The sequence below is a fragment of the Cyprinodon tularosa genome, unplaced genomic scaffold (assembly GCF_016077235.1).
Source record: "Cyprinodon tularosa strain WSP-4 unplaced genomic scaffold, ASM1607723v1 ctg2, whole genome shotgun sequence".
NCBI classification, from domain to species: domain Eukaryota; kingdom Metazoa; phylum Chordata; class Actinopteri; order Cyprinodontiformes; family Cyprinodontidae; genus Cyprinodon; species Cyprinodon tularosa.
In genome coordinates, this window is record NW_024038733.1 from 125,541 (window position 1) to 145,413 (window position 19,873).

A 19,873-nucleotide genomic window follows, 5' to 3' on the forward strand; every position below is an offset into this window, starting at 1 on the left:
GTGAGCACTAAAAAGTTAACACTAAGGCAGCTGTTTTTTATTTTATTTATTTTTTAGATAAAAACGTCTTGTCCATAATTTGTTGAGCTTTCTCAGCCGCTGTTGACCTGGCTTAGGAGAGATGTTCATTCTCATGCAAGAACTTGTAAACTGCTTTGGAAATGACTGGATATTGGGCAAATTGGTGTTCTGTTTTTTTTTTGTTTTTTTTCTACTGAAATTTGAGGAATCCTCCTGTTTACTGTTGCTTTTATTTTAAATTACATTCTTCACTCCTACCTCAAACCAGCTATTTTTCTGTCTATGAACATTTCATTTATCAGAAAAGTATCCCTTATCCTTGAGGTGAAGGTGAACAGCTGAGTATTCTATAGACACAAAACATCTCAGTTCTGTTTCAGCAGTGGCTCAGTGCTTTAACCTTATTAAAGTTACCATGTCCTGGATGACTGAGAAGCTTCACCAGCAGGGGGGTGTTGAAGAAGTGCTGTGTAGACTGCAGATGTACAGTGGACAGGAAGTAAAAGACAAGAGGCGGTGTTGGGTTATGAAAGTCATAAAAAAAAAAAAAGAGGAAACTATACATTATTTTTAATCAACAGCGTGCAAGTTTCCAGAGAACTAAACGCTTATCTTGATCGTGGGACTCTACCGGAAACTACGAGGAAAAAGGTAAAACTGATTTTTTTTCTTTGAACTGACATATTGCTCCTGCAATTGTATTTATTAGAGTCTGATTTGGAAATGCTGTTTGTTCACAGAGTTCTGCTTCTTCAGACCCAATAAGGCAACCATAAGATTCGATCCGTCATTACATCATAACTAACCACGAAGCAGTTAGAGATCTTTAAAATCTTCATTTGTGGTTATTAACTATAAAAAAATGGCCACTCTGTTTTATCAAGTAACACTGTTTGGATTCATCCTTTGTGCTATTCAGCAAATCTGCAGCTACAGCTTTAATAGCTGCATTGGAGATCCATATTCAAACATGACAAGTTTCCACTGCTACCGTCAAAAACAAAAGAACATGTCCGGCATAGTAGACGACCTCCCTGGATCTGCTGTCAACCTTACAGCGTCTTTCAACGTTATTGAGACCATTCTCAACAACAGCTTTGCTCATTTACCAAACTTAGAGTTCCTCAGTTTAGCTCAGAACAATCTGACATTGATTGATCCTTTGGCCTTTCAGAAGCTATATCACCTTAAGTATCTAAATATGTCCTTTAACAATTTATCAGAGCTCAGCTCTTTATTGTTTGAGGACCTGCATAACCTCACCTCCCTCTCCCTGGCAAACAACAATTTAACAATGTTGCCTGGAGAGATTTTCTCCAACGTTGCTAATCTAGAAATATTAAATATGAGGAACAACCATCTCACAAATTTTTCCATGGTAATAAAGTCTGTAGCAGCTCTTACAAATTTAAAGTTCTTAGACCTTTGCTTAAACAAACTGACTTCACTCAGAGATTTAAATACATCACTACCACAGTCGTTAAAGGTGTTACACCTATGCAAAAACAATCTGCACACTTTGGGATGTAGGCCATCACTATTCAGGTTCATCAATCTTCTTGACTTCTCATTCAATTCTAAACTACCTTCCATAGCTTTACAAGGAGTGGATCTAAGCAATGTTAAGAGGCTGCTATTGCAGTCAACAAGTGTCAAGGCAGTGGAGTTTTTAAACATCAGCAACATCAATGCAGGTCATGTTGCATTCTCAGGGATGGGTCTTAAGAATAACACCCTTCTTATGGATTTATGCATTTTTCTAAGAAGAAAGCTAAAATGGATAAAAAATTTAGATTTACGACATAATTACATCAAGAATATAAATAATCATACCTTATCAATATGCCCTAAAATCATTGGAACCTTAGATTTATCCAATAATGAGCTTAAAAAAGTAAACTGCCTGGAGTTTTTAAACAATCAAACCAATATTAGTAAGTTTAATGCAGAGCATAACCATCTTACTTTACTACCAAGTTGCATAAGGAAAAATGGGACTTATTTTAATAGTTTAAAAGAACTGAGCTACCGTTACAATCGAATCCTTTCAGTCAATAGATACGCTTTCAGTCACATGCCAAATATTGAGACGTTGAAGCTCAACATAAATAATTTAGCTTTTCTCGATCGCAAAGCCCTAAAAGGTCTAAAAAGACTTAAGACCCTGCGGCTAGACAATAATCTCCTCACTGATTTGTTTAAAGAAACATTTAGCGATAATTACAACCTGCAAATCCTCAATCTACGCAACAATCGCATTTCTGTCATATTTAATGGAACCTTTATGAACCTAGGAAAATTAATAACTTTGGACTTAGGAGGTAATAAGATCGCCCATTTTCAGCAATCAGGCCTTGAGGGGTTAAAAAGTCTCTCAAAATTCTACCTAGATGGAAACTACCTCAAACAGATTGACTCGTCATACTACAGAGCTTTCCAAGACACTCTTACAGTGCTGGATTTACAAAAAAATCTGATTAATTACCACTCAGAGGTTACAATTTCACCATTTGAAAAACTCAGAAAACTCAGGAATCTGAAACTTGACAACCAGAGAAATCATGGCTTAGTACTTTTACCCAAAAGCTTTTTCAAAGGACTCCACTCGCTAAAATCGCTGTACCTTACCAACAACCACATATCTAATCTTAAGCCTGAAGTTTTTGATGATCTGAAAAGTTTAGAGTTCCTCACGCTAGATAACTGCTGCGTCGGAGTGGCCAAGTTACGACCAGGCGTCTTCAAGAATCTTAGAAATTTGACCAGGTTGGTTGTAGAAAATATGGGAATTCAGAACTTCTCCAAAGAGGTTTTTGGGAATCTTACACACTTACGCATTCTTCAGCTAAATCGAAATGTGATGCAGAGCATTTCTGTAGATGCTCTTGAGAGCTTGCCTAAACTCCAGTACCTTGACATACGTGATGTCCCCCTTAGCTGTGCCTGCAAAAACAGTCTTCTGCAAAGTTATACAGTGAAAAACCCTAATGTTCAGGTCATCTCTCTGTACGCAATGCCCTGCCAAGAGAATAAAAAAATAAAATTTCATAATTTTGACACCAGAGTTTGCTACATAGATCTAGGAAAGTATATGTTTTTCAGTACTGCAGCTGTGCTATTTGTGTTTGCAGTCTCTCCTTTACTTTATGTCAAATTATACTGGAAAATGAAGTACAGCTATTATGTGTTCCGTTCCTGGTTTGGTGATCAATGGAATAGACTCAGAGAGAAGGAGGAAAAATGCAAATATGATGCTTTTATTTCCTATAATTTCTCTGATGAAGAGTGGGTCATGAACCAGTTGCTGCCCAACTTGGAGGGAAATGGATCGTCTTTTAAGCTCTGCCTGCATCACAGGGACTTTGAGTTGGGTCGTAACATTGTGGACAACATCGTCACTGCAGTGTACAGCAGCAGGAAAACTATCTGTGTGGTAAGCAATAACTTTCTACGGAGTGAATGGTGCTCATTGGAAATCCAGCTGGCAAGTTACAGGCTGTTTGATGAGCACAGGGACGTTCTACTGCTCGTGTTTCTGGAGCCGATCTCTGACAGACAGATGTCATCCTATCACCGCATGAGAAAAGTTATGTTAAAAAAGACCTATCTTCAATGGCCTGGCTCTGACTGCACAAATCCTTCACAGGCCCAAGAGCTGTTCTGGAATCAGCTTCGCAGGGCAATCAGAACAGGCAGTGCACTGGAAACAGAACACAATGAGACAGACGAAGACTTTCCTCCCACCAACAACAAAAAAGAAAAACTCCTGTCAGATGAAAACAATCTTTGTTTACCTTAAAATGATTTCCTGTGTTGACTGAAAGAAAAACTACATTTTGATATCAGCTCTAATATGTTGTTTTTTTCCAGAAAAAACACCACTAGCATTTAATGTTGGATGATCAATTTATATCTGTCTTTCAAAGTTAATTTTTACTTTGTACACTTTCAATAAATGCTGCCCTCTGTACATAAAAATAAATAAATGTAAAGAAACTTTCAAAACAGCATTTTTTTTTTTTTTATAAAGAAAACCCCCACTCTACAGAGAACTGTATTTTTTTTGCTGTTTTATATGTTATGCAGTGTTTGGCATAATAAAACATGCTTTAAAGATGCAAACCTTGCATAATTTGTTGTTGCCTTTTATGAAAATGAAAGAAACTGTTTATGATGACATATATATCTATATCTATATAAACTTTCCATTTAATATGATTCAAATAAGCAAACAGGCACACTTTATCTTGATGGTATTAAATCTTAAGAGAAATTTTTGCAGGCAGTCATCTATCTAGACATCAACAGCATCTTAGTACAGTCTCATAGGAGGAAAAGACCAGTGCTCAGGGCTGTGTAAGGATGAAGAACGAGGAGCCAGACTTTTTTCAAGCATGTGGGATGGGGGATAGTCCATCATGTCCGCAGGATTGGACCTGAAGTTTGGGTGAAAAGGCGAAAGCTGACCAAAAGTCTGCAAGAGATTGTTCTGTGGGCGACTGTGACTTTTGGATTGGTAGACAGGCGCAGAATAAAATCTGTCAGTTTCAGATTCGTTCTGTTCCTGGGGAAAAAGTTGCGTATCTGCTAAATGTCCATCTTGTTGCATAGCTGCTAAATGTCTATCTTGGTATGGAAAGAAATGCTGGACTTTGCTATGATGTGGCTGCTGCTCACTAATCCACTGTCTTGACTTCCAAGACTGGTTCAAAAATTGGCTTTGAAATGAATTGTGCATAGCTGACTCTTGAGTCTTAGATTTGGTTTCTTCCCAACACTCTGGCCTTGAGACATTTTCTCCTTTGGGTAATATTTGATAGTGAGTAAACAAGTCATTTACTGAGGTCCCAGAAGGCTCAAAGTCCATGAAGACTCGAGGAGAGTAATCAGGTCTAAAGGTTTCATCCAGAATGTTGACAAAGGAATCAGCTGGGTTTGCCACCTCCTCAGCAACCTGCATACAGAAAAACAGAAAACACCAATGTAATACAAGAGGGCTTTTAAACATAAAAGCATAATAATAAAAGACTATCCTATTCTAACCTTAAACTTTGTGCTTCTGCCATTTCACCTTTGAATCTGTTTTGATTCAAAGGTAAAGGAATTCTTTAAATTTAAGCAATGAAGATCAAATATGTGATAGTCCAGAAAGCACCTCATAGTGTTAGAAATTGGATGTGGTTACTCAACCTTTTAGGGCTGTTAAAGTAATAATTTAACTAAACATATTTTCTTGGTTTGGCTACAAAGAAATTTTTTTTTACAAGAGATATCAATGTGTGCTTTGGGTAAAATTACCCCTTCTTTGCATATCTACCTTTTTTTTGATTATTTATTTTTTTTACATTATATACTTAAAGAAATCTGGAAAATAAATAAATAAATAAAAATATTGAAAAAAATCCTTTTTGTTTTTATTGAAGCAGCAATTGAAAATACGTCAAAATTGGAATCTGAATATAAATTCTCACATTATATGATAGAATTTTAGTTTAGCTTTTACAGTACTCAATGACAAAATAAACTCAGGCGTTTTTAGGTATTTTACACACAGCTCACTTAAAATAATATTGTTTTTTTGTATGTAATGGACACATATAAAGTGTTTTCAACATAAGCTTTTGCCAACTGTCAAAAGACCACACCAGTATAGAAAGCCTAGCAGTTTTTGATTATACTGTAGTTGAAATAAAAAACAACTTTCAAAACAGAGTTAACCTTTAGTGAAGCAGAAATGGAAAAAAAAGACTATATATAACAGAACTCCAACAAGTAAATGTTAAATATTAGAAATATATTTACACAAGTTGGGCTATTAACAGAGTCTTGAATCACCACTGAATACCTCAGAACTTGAAAAACAAAACAGAAAACACTCAAAAGATTGCAGAAACAGCTACTGTGCAGTCACTCTTATACTCTGCTGCTGATGTGTGTTACACAGCTTTTGTCAGATTGTATTCTTGCTCCTACAATATTTGCTTTTAAAGCAATTATGACTTAGCTAATGGTACGTACTGAGCTCCATCCCTGTGTTTTCAATGTTAAGTAAGTAGATCTTACCAGCTGTAGACTGTGACGTGACTGTGAACTGGATTTCCTGCAAAAATTTTCACTTCCTGTGGTTTTCAAAGATGTATCTGAAAGAGGGAAACAAAACTGGAATTCCATCAGTGCTCACTACTGTTTTCTCTTTAAATATATGCTGACCACATGCATTCATGTTACCGGTAATCCATGTTGCTAAGATACGATTCATGACAAAGACAAAATATTAGCAGTTTGAAGTATAAGTGAACAAGAAGAGAAATTTTAAACTGATGTGATTTCCTCTGAAGCTTTAATAAATGAAAACCAAAAACGGATTAGTACTTTCTTTAAAGATATCTTCTAAAACGTAAATCACTTTAAGAAATTGTGAACCATGTTATTTCTAAAACATTTAACTATACAAATGTTGTGGAAAAATATTTTGCACGTGATTGAACCTTTGCTGTTGTAACTACAGGCCAATTAGTTAAACAGATAGGACTGGGCGATAAACCAGATCTTTACCGTTACAGTCACTTACTACGATAACCGAGGGTTTGCATTCCCCTTTAAGACACGGCAGCGTGTGTGTAATCATGGGACTTCACCAATCCGGTCAGAAGCGTAAACAAAGAGAATGTCGGATGAGCCCAGTGAAGAAGCAGAGATGAAGCTAAGCATGCGGCAGTCAAGTTTTGAATGAGGGTGTATGGCTTTAAATTATTCACATCATTCTCACTTTGCGCTTTGTTCGATGGTTTGAAAATTATGCCATAGACGTTGAGCAAATGAACACAAAATGCAAAGTTTGTGAAAAATGTCGGGACTACCCAAAGTAACACATCCAACATCCACCGCCTACAGCACAATTCTCGCTGTTGAGTTCAAAGATGTGCAAAAGGCTCCATTACATTTTGTGCAAAAATGTTTGCGAAAGGTAAAATGTTTCTCCTGTTTAATGATGCATTGGTAATTGTTTAAACCTGAAAAGTTACAAGACTTTCATATTTTATTGAAAGTGATACCTAATGTGATTTATTCAATAAATACATGAAAAATAGGTCTGTTCTGTTGAATTTCCTACACATGCCATTGATTTGAGAGAGAGGAGCCGGGGCATTTATCTTGCATTTATCATTATTGAGGTAAAACTGTCCAATTTATCAAGATATTAATTTGAGGCGCAGCCCTATAAACAGATATCACATAATCAATGATTGATTGAATGATTGATGTGTTCCCACAAAGATCCATAGTTGTAATAGTATTAAGATTTACATACGAGCATGTTAGTCTGAAAAAAAGCCATCTGAACTAATCCCATTACCAAAATTAAGGGTCAAATCTTTAACTGCAACGTTTCTTACAATGTTGAATAAATAAAAAAAACATTAAGCAATTTTCCTTATGTCCTATCTTTTACCTGTAGAGAAAAGGTAATCTTCTCCCATCACGTCTTTTTCTTTCTCCAGTGTTGCCTTTGAAGGCTCTATAAGAAATCCCAGAGATCTCTGTAGCTCCTTTAGGTTTTCTTGTAGGCACGGTCCATGTCTCTCCTGCAGGGATTTTAGCAAAACCTCTTTGCTTTCTGACAACGGGTTTCTCCTGATTGAAACTGGAAGATGTAGGGACTCTGACAAACGTGCAGCCAATACATGTGTGGTCTTTAAAATAAGGTCAGGATCTTTGTCAGAGAGGGAGGGAACCTGTCCAAATGGACTTAATATTAGATCATTCTCTCTAGTCTGAGTGTCCTGGTTCTTATAAAGCTGCTTTTGATCACAAATCATCTCATTTGCTGTCCTGTTTAAAGTATTGATTTTATCTCGATTGTCAAAAGGTTTCCTATAGAAGGCTTCGTTCATTCCAGACAAACACTTATCTGTACTTTTAGTCTTGGTTGTTTGGATGCTGTCTTTAGATTGGTTAAGGCTTTTACGACTTTCACTAGAGGAGTGAAGTTGTAGGACTCCTGGTGTTACAACTGTCTCTTTATTGCTGGACTGAAGGTTTATCGTTTCTATATCTTGGGAGTCATCGTGAGTTTTTGTAGTAGCATTCACTTTCTTTTTACTTGCCATACATCCTTCAACATTAGCACCCAGCAAACCATCACTGGACAGCAGAACAGGACTGCAAGTTGTTGGAGATAAATTTGAGGAGTAATCCTTTACCTCCTCTGTATTCTGTTCTCTTTGAAGTAAACAGTTCTTTCTTAGCAGGCGTTCAATGTCAATGGACTTTACCTCATGATTAAAGAGACCATGGTGTCCTGTAAGACGGCTATCCGTGATAATACTTGGCTCCTGTGTAACGAGAGGAGCACTTGAAATTGGTGTTTTTTTCCTTGTTGGCAAATGACGACATTGACAACAGTTTGGGAAAAAGGTCAAGTCTTTCCTGCTCTGGCAAAAACAGTCGCGGAGGTGTGCCTTGTTTTTTGAGGTGCCTTTTCCAGCCTTCTGATATCTTTCCTTTCTGGTCTTCAGACGTCTTATTTTGTGCTGCTTGTCTTTGTGTTGATTAAAATATTTCGAGTTCCCACTCTGTGCGTTGAAACAGAAACACTTGCCATCTGCTGCTTTTGACTGCTCTTTATATAAATCACTTCTCTCTGGTGAGGACCTGCCACATCTCTGGCTCATGGTGCAGGGTGTTCTGTGGAGAGAATAAAGATAAAATAAACTGATGAAATGAAATTATTAGGTGGATATAGACCCTGAAAAGGAAGCACTCCCTTTAGTAGATCAAATAACTTACAAGAAAAACATTTAGAAAATCTAATGATCACCATAAAACAAGTTATGTTTCCTGGGACTTTCCTGTATTTTGTCATACTGCAATAGCAAAACAATATACTTTTGATATTTTATGTCATAAAGCAACTGTTAGGTTTATTCTTTATACCTCATGTGCATTGTTACTCTGTTAGCCAGATTAGATGGGGTTGAAGGCCTTCCTTCAGATGGTGGATCACACTGTGTGTACGGAGGTCATCTAAATAGGACAGCCTTCTTGTCTTTTAAAGATACACAGGACAAGGACACATCTTGGAGCCGGACTGATAGAGGAGAGCTACCTGTGTACTTTTACAGGTGTGAAAGCACAAGGTGCTCAAAGGACTTCTTAACCACAGAGGTCAGGAAAATTCATCTAAAGTCATTAAGTCCTGTGGACCTTGGCATCTTGGGAACAGGGATAATGGAAGATTTGAGGCAGGTTGGCAAATGTCTTAATACGGTTACTTCTCTCACTCTATGTCTCTCTTTTCTGCTCCTCTTGCTGCTTGGCCCAAACAGGAGGTGGTTTTACAAAGCCTCTTTCTCTCTATCCCGTTTTCCTTTTAATGAGAAAATCAACACACACAAATACAAAAATTATAGAAATGAAAACAATATGCCAATCCCCATCATATTTTAAGGAGTTTTATTTGTCAATTTAACACATTTTGACATAAAATGAAAATAGTTTTGTGGGTTCCAGAGCAGCCCAATGTCAAAGAATGAAATTGTAAAAATAGCCATTAAAGGATCTTTTATTTCCGGGTGGATCCTCTAAATAAGTGGTCCTCTTAATTGTCAATCATTCTGGTTATATGTTTACGTAAGGCCGTCCTGTTAGCTATATTTTTCTGCACATGCGCACTTTCAGGCGTATATCTGTCGTGAGCTATGGTTTCACAGTCACTGATGCTCACCTTTCTCACAACAGTTCTTTGAAAATGGCAGAGGGTCTTAAGAGAAAAAGTGTTTATGAAGTGAATGAGAAGAAAAGAAAGGCTGCAGAAGAGGCAGATATATCCCACAATGTTTTGTGTGGAAAGCTCTCCTCGCAAATCATTATGGGATTTACTGTAACAGCGTCCTGCTGTCGCCATAGGCTGTTGCTTCGGCTGCAACTGATAAAAAGATGGTGCAGGCACCGCGCAGTGAAGGAGGAGTTATTAACGGAGCAAAAAGCAGTGAATATCTGTCTAAACGTTTGCTATAAAGTCCACTATGTAGTCCATTTCTCTATACAGTGATTGAAGGATTTAGGGGTTAGAGCTTACATTCGGGAAGCATTAGCTTGTATGAGCTATGAGAACAGCAACTTTTAAATAGTGTGCATGATGACAGATGGGCTTGTGCATGCTCTCGCATACGCTTTTTTTTTTAAATGGAGAGGGCAGGCCTTTTAAAAATATATGCAAAAATCCTCCACAATACCTTTAATAAGTTAATGCATATATATTTTCGAATAGCAAGATAAAATATGCACATTATAACAATCATATAAAATAAATAAATATAGGAGTCTACAACATTATGGCCATTGTAGGTAAAAATACAGCCTTTTTAGGCTTTTTGATGGACCATTATGGTGACTCTTGAAGTAAGGGCAAGTCACCACAGAAAATTATTTAGACTTTTCTTTTGAAAATTAACCCAATGTTTTATTTTGTTTCTGCACATGACTTCCCGTCCCGCACGATCTGCTCTGTGCCAATGTGTTGAGCTTTAGCATCCAACAGAAATATGAAACAGTTCAGAATCCAACACTCAGGGATCAACGCTGAATGAGTATTATAGTGTATTAGTATTAGTATTATATGCGCGTGACGTTCAAATGAGCAGGAAAGATGCACTCAAGATTACTTCAAACCAGACAGCTGCACATCTAGCCAATAGGTTGACTGAAGACATGGGGGCTGACCAGCAAACACCCGGTGGCTGTTACAGACAACGCTCCAAATATGAAGTGTCACATCCGCTTGCTCAAGTGAGGCTTCACTTTTTCACTTTTCACAAACAAGTTTGCACTTATGAGACTTATGAGAGTTTTGTTCACATCTCAAGTTTAAACTGTCTGATTTACAAGTTTGCACTTTGTGTTTAATGTGACAGGAAAAATTAAAATACATGAGTATTTCGAAACACAGTTGAACCACTTTCATTATTGTAAAAAGAGATCGAATCGAAATTAATCAATTTACAACTGCATTAATCAAAATTGAATCGATTCAGGACTTTGGCGAAAATACCCGGCCCTAGTAATATATATCATAATTTAGACAAAATAGATGTTTAAATAAAAACATTGTATTTAGAAAAAAAATCTGCATGATGTTGTTGAACTGCTTCTATCTTCTTAACATCCACTGGGTCGCCAGTTCTCTGTTTTGTGCATTTACATTAAACACAGCATTACACCTGAAAATAACCCTGGTTAAACTCTTACCAATATAGACATGTTATATATCCTTAGTAAGCTTAAATTTTCCACAATTCAACCGCCAATTTTATTTTATGGACACCATGAGCACCAAAGCACAATTAATAAAGATGTGCAGCATGTTAAATCCGAATTTTTTAAATAAAATTTCGATTTCCTATCTTTAAAGCGTACCTGAGGCTGCATTATAAATCCAATCTTAAATTGTTTATATTCCATTATATTTGTCCGTAAGGGTCTAAGGATAAAAAGTAATCCATCATATTCGTAATAAAAATATTCCATGATTACAAAAAAAAAAACAGCGTATGAGTTACGCTTGGAGCCTACGTAAATAAAGTCATTTAGCCTATACACTTTAGACAGTATATTTAGTGGATTGGCTAATGTTTTGTAGGTACCACCACAGCCAGAGTTTATGGATTTTAATTGTTTTTTGGGGGAACCATAAGTGCAAGAATGCCACACATCAATTAAGTCATTTAAGATAAACCTGGAGACTTAATTTCGGAGAATAATCCTCTTTAATACCTTTAAGTGTGAAAATTAGCTTTCCGGTTTAGACTAATTGAATATGAAAATATTTTAGCCCTGCCACAAAATTACATGAAACAAGCAATCCCAATAATCTTATGGTCAGCTTAGTCAAATAGTGTTAATAAGGATATGACTGCTGATTATATGCTATTTATAACAGTGGCTTTAAATTAAACCTTTTCTGCCAACTACGGTTTCTTCAAAGGAAAAAAAAAAAAAAAAAAAAAAATCACTTCCATCACTGCTTTGCATCAAAAGGAGCTTAACAGAAAAATGTATTGCTGCTAGCTAGTTAGATCTCAAATAACACATTTTCCTAAATTGTCAAGATCTTTGAGATGAGGGGTATATTTACCGAGGTTAAAGTTTCACAGTGCTCAAAAATGTCCCATACTATTATCTACAAATGAAGATTCAACAAAGAGATCAAGTTATCAACAGAGCAGGACTTGTTCCAGAATAGCAGCCGAAAGGTGTGTTTCCTTATGCACTTTAAAGTATTTTTTTTTTAAATAATGGAAGAACAGCAAAACAGCCTTTCTTCTCAAGAAAAACATTGATAAATTATTAAATCTCTGTAATACATCATAATACCGGGCTGCAGATGAGGAGCTCAAAATCTGTTTCATGTAAAATGCCATGTCAGTTTTAGAGTCTGGAAAAAGACTATTCTCTAAGAAAGGATCAATTCTACCTGGAGTCTTGTGATGTGCTGACAGAGAAGAATCCAGTAAGCATTTATGAATTGCCTGGAGAAAAAAAAGAAAAAAGACAGAAATTGGTATTAAACCATGTTCCAGATGAACATGGTTTATTAAATCAATGTTCAGATCCTGATACTTTTCAGAAATAGTTGACACTTTGTTAACATAATGTACCTCCCAAGAAATGTATTTAACATCTAATTCTTCAGTATACCATTATAATAGCTAACACATTTCACAGAACAGATCTATTAAACGAAACAGAAAAATCAGTAAGAAAATAAATGTTTTCACATTTTTAAAACGTTTTGTAATGAGAGTCCCTTAAATACTCTTGAAAGACTGTTATGGTAGTTTAAAGCACACAGAAGCACATTTAGGGAAAGAGAAGTAAGCAAACCTGTCCAAGTGCGAATACAAAGACTGTAGCGACAGTGATAGGAACCACAGCAAGACAATAAGCCTGGATTTATCTTTCCTGTTCAAAGAAAAGACTGTTACCTGAGTCCTACTTCCACAGGTTTCTCTGGAAAAGGTCCATAACTGTGAAGTCTATACCTGCCAGAAAAAGAAGAAAATATATATTATTTCGCCATTCAAGTCACAGGAAACATAACATGTTTTATGGTGAAAATAACTAATGTCTTCAAGCTTTTTTTCAAATCTGTGTTAGATTATTATCATTTTTTTTACATTTAATTTTGTTATAAAATCCTAAATTGTTCTTATACAACCAAAATCCAACATCCTGTAAAAGTTTGCATCAAACAGGATCTTAGTAAGAAATATGGTCCACCTAAAATGCGGGTTCATTCAATGAATACTAATAAATTTACCACAATAAAAAATGCACAAGCTTCTGCAAGCATGTTTTAAAAGCTGACATGAGGCTCCGCGCTAATTACAGCATGTCTCACAGCATCCATGCGCCTTTTATATATATATATATATATATATATATATATATATATATATATATATATATATATATATATATATATATATGTGACAAAAAACTCCTCCTCGTTTGGAAAACAGCGGTTAGCCAACGGATAACGTCCAACAGGTGTAAGCTAGCCTAAATCACACCTGCATGAAATAGCTACTGTAGATTAAAAAAATAATAATAATCAAATCAGTCCAAATGTGTTTTAACGAACTAAAATAGACTATTAGTGGTAAGATATTAATGTATTGAAACTCCGTTTTTAACAAAACTTTAACTTTACCATAACGGCCCGGTTATTTTTTTTTCCTCACCCTTGAATCTACCGTTGCTCGGCAACACATCGAATCTGCGTTTCTTTGTGCAAAAGTAGAGCGCAGGACTGACGCTAGCGAAGAGCTCCTGGGAGGGCGAAACCATTTCATACAAACAATGGGGGTAAACTCTCCTGTTGATAATGATATTCTCTTTTTAATCGGATGTTATTTGTAAAATTATCTATACATGTTCAGTATATTTTTAAATGAAAAAATATTAATGTCTTAATTTTCTCAAAAAATTTAATTACTCGATAAATCAAGATTTGGTCCCTGTTTGGTGACAGTGGTAAAGCCACACACTCACTAAAAAAAAGCACTTCCTGTAAAGGAATAGGAAGATATCGATATTTTGGATTTAATGATAGCCTTTTTTACATGAATATTTCCGACTGTAACTCTCATTTGAAGCTCTTACGTTTTCCACTCTTCACACAACAGTTTTTGCATAATTCAGCACCTGGTCTTTTCAGTTTTAAGCTGCATCATTTGGTCTCCACCTAAAAAGCTAGCTATTGTGGCTAACTCTGTCAGCCCCAACCCTGATTTATTTATCAAACTGAGCGACAGGCTGTTAGCTGATTGGTTTGCGTTCTGTTGACACAACATCAACAAAAGGCTACGTGACCTCGTTCCAAGTCAGGTAAAGCCAAAAATATGAGCGCAGAAGCCTCAAACCCAGCCGCCACACCCACTCCCTGTGAAGATACTCAGGGAGATGGACGGTGGATGTCCCAGGTATGTGACACAACGTGACCATCGTGTGGATTGGTTAAATTATGCAACCCGACTGTATGCACATGGGTCAATTTTAATGAAAAGAAATGCTAGAACTTTAATTATTATGTATCTTAGCCATGTTTATTAGTTTTTTGACTTATTTTTTTCATCTATCATACTCCTATTCCAATCATTTACCATTCCGACTCCTGATGGTAGCCGTTTTTTAAGTTTTAACATCTTTTTCTCTTTTAGCATGTCCGATTTGTTTCTGAGACCAAAGACAGAGAACCTGATGTTATCTTTGTGGGAGATTCTCTTGTTCAGCTTATGCATCAGTTTGGGGTAAGATGCACATTCTTGCATAGCTTGGTCTTAAATTGAAAGAAAACAAAAAGGAAATCAAGAAATGTGTAACACTCTTTTCTCCTTTTTTTGTAATTTAATTGAATACTTCACTAACAGGCTGCTGTCTTACAATATGGGGTCAAAGAGGCAAAAGGAAATAAACAATGGAGATGCTAATGAACACGTTTAACAGTACAGTTTAAATAGTACAATAATGAAGTGCAATGATTGCAAGATCCCTGCCTAAAGCCAGGAATGTTATAGCTAATTGTGGTGCTTAATGAGTTATTTGACAAGAAGACAAAGACGACTGTCGTGCCAAATTAAGACAAATGCAGTTTATTTGTGCAAAAATTGAAGTATAGCTGGACTGTGATACAAAATCGAGCAGAAAAGCAAATGGTACAAGTCTGCAGGCTTTTAACTAGTCACCTGATTTCCCCAAACAACGCAATGCTTATTCTACAAAAGTCAAGCCAAAGGAAGAAAAAACAAAACGATAATAAACAACTGAGAACCGTTGCAGTAGAAACCCTTGAAAGGATTTTGTAGTTATATTTTTTTTCTTTTTAAATGGCATATGACGGTATAACAAAATAAATGCATGTCTCACATTGCTGGAACTTATAAACAATCCCTCTCCAGTTTGGTTTAAGTACCATAAACTAAATGGCGCATAGATAAAAGAACATACAGGTAGTTAAATGTATCTATTGATAAATATCCTTTTCCATAATCACATCCTGTCTACCGGATTAGGTCAGTGTTAGCTTCATATTGGAACATTTATGTTTCGTTTTTGCAGATATGGCGACAGTTGTTCTCTCCTCTCCATTGCCTTAACTTCGGAATTGGAGGAGATGCAACACAACATGTGCTGTGGAGGATGAGCAACGGAGAACTGGATAACATCAGCCCAAAGGTTTAAAATGCTGCCAGTAGAGAAAAACATGAGCTTGCTTTTTTTTTTTTTTGCACACAAGAGACTGATTGTATTCAGCTCGGTCGGTGCTAATTTTCAAGCTCCAGGTATAATGACACCATGTTCTATGTGACAAGCTGTCAGACTTTTGTTTCCTGTCTCTTATTTTTGTTGCTGCAGGTTGTAGTGCTTTGGGTTGGCACGAACAATCACGGTCACACAGCTGCACAGATTGCTGGTGGTATCATGGCAATTGTCCAAGTTATTCACAACAAGCTGCCCCATGCCCACACGCTTGTGCTTGTAAGTTCGTCTGGATAAATGCATTTAATGGAGCGCTAAGCAAGTTACCTGCATGTCACTGGAAAAGAAAAAAATGAAGTTCACAGAACCATCAAACTATGCATATTTTCTCACCCTTTTAGTGACATCTCAGCTTTCTCATTACTAAAGACATCAGTGTCAGAAAGATAACATTGTTCTTTAGTGCTGGACATGTTTTGCAGAGAGGAGCTTAGTATGTTACCGTAATGCATCACTGATAAGCTTTCAGACCTCATAAGTTTTTTTTTTTTTTTCATATAATTTGGTCAAGGACGTTGCTTTTCAAATAGTATTAATTTCCTGTGAACTATTTCACTCTTCACCACACTGAAACTGCAGAACATATTGAAAGACAGTGTGTTTTCTTGGAAGACCACCAGGAGTAAATGGAGATGAGGTTTTAAAGTCCTTTTAAAAACAATCTGAAAAGGTTGGAAAGCATTTGTCAAACCCCATCAGTCAATACTTTGTGGAATCTGCTTTAACTATCATTTCCCTGGCTGTTGTTCACAATATATTTCTCACTGCACAGCATAGACAGCTGTTTCTTTTCCCATATTTTCTTTGTTGAATAAATGAGTCACTGTCAGGTAAAATAGATGGTTTATATATGATTTTGAATTTGTCTTTTTAGTTTAAGATTACCATTTGCTTAGGGGTCTGGAAATTGACTGGTACCTTTAGGACATAGAAAGATTCTTTGGCCTTTAGCAGGATGACCATCTTGAATTTTTTATGAAATGAGCTGCTTCAGTGCTAATGTCTACTCTACAGGGTTAAGTTGAAAGCTTTCGTTTAATGACTGTGGGACAATTTCAGAGGTCTTGTGAAAAAATATGAATGTAATCAACTTTCCATATGATTCCTTCACATTTCATAATACTAGAAATAAATATACCTTTTGATCTGATAAGCAACGTTTATCTGAGATTTCAAATTAATTACTTTGAACTCTTTCACACCATTTTTGATGCTAATAATAGAGAAATGGTAGAATAAAATTAATCTGACATTACACATCTCTCTTGCAGGGTTTACTGCCCAGAGGTAGGATGCCAAATCCTCTACGAGAGCGAAACGCCGAAGTGAACAAGCTAGTCCAGGATGCCTTGTCGTCTCTCTCCCATGCCTCCTTCTTTAACGTGGATCCAGGTTTTGTCCTCTCGGATGGTAGCATCTCCCATCAGGAGATGTACGACTACCTTCACCTGACCGCTCACGGATATCAGGCTGTGTGTGAACCCCTGCATGCTCAGATTAAGTCCCTGTTAGAAAAACCAGCAGAGAACTGAGCATGGAGTTTAGAAACATACACTACCACAGTGGTCTTCGTCCCTGTTTGCAGAGACTGTTGCCCGGACCTTTATAAAGCTTTGGACGTTGAATAGTATCAGCTTATTAAAGGGCTTCATTTAATCTGTATAAGCCTTCTCTATAATCAGGGTTGGTGACCACTGTTATTGATAAATGGACCATGAGGTTTTTTTTGTGTTTATGATAAAAAGATGAGATGTGTTGTGCTTTAGAGAGAATGTCCGTTTTGAACCCCTTTAGCTTTGTATCTGACCCCTTTAAGGTTTTTGGCATGAAATCGATAAGTTCCACTGTTACAAAGTGACCAGACAAACATGATGGCATCTCTAGGGTTCATGTGACACCAAAGGTAAATGACATTAGATCAGCTCACACATTTAGTTACTCTGAAAATAAAGCTTAGAAGTATGATTAAATTGTCCAGTTTAATGAAATCACTCTCCAGGTCAAACCATCAGTCTGCAATGTATTAAATACAAAAAATACACTTCGTCTTCATGAAGTGTTGCATATCTCATCCCTTTTGTTTTATGAGCCCTCTCATAAACCTTTGGAGAATAATGTAATTTTCTGATGAACTTATGAAGTATTTCACTACTACACTGCCTTCCTGACAGAACTGGAGCATTATCCAGTTGCAAAATGATCAAAAAATCTTGGGATTTGTGCCAGAATATGCATGCACACTAGAAACAACTACCCCTCTTGTTTGACTTTTCTTTTTATTTCCCTTTTCTTTGGGTTCTTCTTTTTCTATGGATTTATTTTGGATCTTAGTAGTATGAAAAGCTGAGGTGGTGCAAGAAATATAAGATATGGCTTTTCCTATAGTTAACTGGGAATCTTTTAATGAAGTCTTCACAGAAACAAACTGGAAACCGATCATAATGCTAATTCAGGACTATTATTTTCCTTACAAAACTGTGTCTTTATTGTAATTTTAATTTTCTTTTGTATACATTAAGTCCAATGAACAAAAAGCTGTCTTTGTCTATGTGGAAAATAGCTTACCGGTTCATTTTACATTATGTCATCTTACCTCTTTGCCTTTATATCTTTATATCATTTTCTCCCCACCTATTGTAGCGGCAGTAGACTACCATGTTAGTGACTGTGTATTTGTTGTGATCATCAATGTATTAGATTTATCCAGTTGCTTGTGCTTCAAATGTGAACTTTTCTGCAACATAAAGGCTCACTCGCCCATGAAAATACGCTTTTACACTATGATGCTTGGGAGCTGTTTGGAAAGGGAAAGTACCACGGAAACTTGAAATGGTCCAGGATGAGTAATTGTGCAAGGGATGAAAAAAATGCATTAAATTTCTAAACAAGACTTTTTTGGTGTCACCCAACTGATTTTTATCTGATCTTTTTGTTTTTTCAACATAATGACTGCCACTGAAGCAAAGCTGCACTGTGTTTCGATGGCTAAGATTTATTACTAGCCGGTGGGTTCAGCAAGAGTACACACCCGCACACCTTAACTCCACCATAGAGCACACACACCTTAACTCCACAATAGAACACACAGGTTTTTTTTTTCTTCTTCCCGGAACGCAATGAAGAGGCATTGCAACTTCTGAAACCTAAGGAGGGAGAACAAGTCCTTTGGGCTCACATCTAACAAAACTTCACGATAAACTTGATATGAGCAAATCATCTCTATAGCAGTGCTGGTAAAATATTAAAGCCTGTAATGTTGAGCTCGTATCTAAAATTCTGTTTAACCAAACATAGAAATGACAAACAGCTGAGGATAATTTTATTCAATTATAAATCCAGCTGAATGCGTCTCAGGTTCGTCAGAGGATGTTTGTGAACCATAACCAACTGTCCAGGAAAAAAACAACACAATTGTGTGGTTTACATAAAGCATCTTGTCTGATATTTAACACTCTGTGCTTTCAAATGCTATTAATTCAATCTGAAAGAATTTTTAAATAAGGTTGAGCAAAATGTTCAGCATATGAACAAAGCCAGAAGAGGTGTACACTAAAATAGTTCCAGCTGAGATTTTCAGTGACTTGGTTATACAAAATGTTTACACCTGGGACTGATTACAGGTTCAATATACATTAGTAAGATATTAATACCCAAAAGATTTTGAAATATAGAAGGATTTTAGTCACCTCTTTCTCAAGAATACTTAAATATTATAATGTATGCCAGCTATTCATCTTTCAAAGAAGGCTTTGAACTGCTTCTTAAAACTGAAAAGATGGTAGAAAAACATACAGAAATGGATTTGAAATTGGAGATTTTAATATAAAAAATAGAAGCAATATGATAAAAGGTTCATTATTCTGTTAAAAGGTCCAGAGGGCTGTTTCAGATCAGTTTTCTATTTTTTTCTGACTACAAGCTGTTACTCAAACCGAGATAAGATTTCTTGGCAAGTGTTCATGTCCATTCTCAAGAGTGAAGGGTGGGTACATGTTTCATCCTGCTGGTAAGGCATGAATGTGCTACGGAT

The 19,873-nt window shown here is 36.3% G+C and overlaps 3 protein-coding genes across 3 annotated transcripts; 2 read left to right on the forward strand and 1 right to left on the reverse strand.

The window, feature by feature from the left end:
• The first annotated feature begins 480 nt into the window (after positions 1-480).
• On the forward strand, positions 481-4,026 carry tlr21 (toll-like receptor 21). The gene is made up of 2 exons (XM_038284331.1): positions 481-672; positions 762-4,026. Exon 2 carries the CDS (start codon positions 884-886, stop codon positions 3,818-3,820), a length of 2,937 nt encoding a protein of 978 aa, XP_038140259.1. The 5' UTR covers positions 481-672; positions 762-883; the 3' UTR covers positions 3,821-4,026.
• Positions 3,241-13,798, reverse strand: si:dkey-250k15.4. Its single transcript, XM_038284332.1, has 7 exons — positions 13,736-13,798; positions 13,008-13,064; positions 12,497-12,551; positions 9,306-9,391; positions 7,475-8,709; positions 6,085-6,161; positions 3,241-4,975 (listed from the first exon to the last, which is right to left on the reverse strand). The coding sequence occupies exons 5-7, from the start codon at positions 8,694-8,696 to the stop codon at positions 4,334-4,336; spliced, it is 1,941 nt and encodes a 646-aa protein (XP_038140260.1). The 5' UTR covers positions 8,697-8,709; positions 9,306-9,391; positions 12,497-12,551; positions 13,008-13,064; positions 13,736-13,798; the 3' UTR covers positions 3,241-4,333.
• Positions 13,799-14,064: 266 nt separating this feature from the next.
• On the forward strand, positions 14,065-18,733 carry pafah1b3. Its single transcript, XM_038284333.1, has 5 exons — positions 14,065-14,507; positions 14,745-14,834; positions 15,643-15,759; positions 15,940-16,062; positions 17,115-18,733. The coding sequence occupies exons 1-5, from the start codon at positions 14,427-14,429 to the stop codon at positions 17,373-17,375; spliced, it is 672 nt and encodes a 223-aa protein (XP_038140261.1). The 5' UTR covers positions 14,065-14,426; the 3' UTR covers positions 17,376-18,733.
• Positions 18,734-19,873: the final 1,140 nt, after the last annotated feature.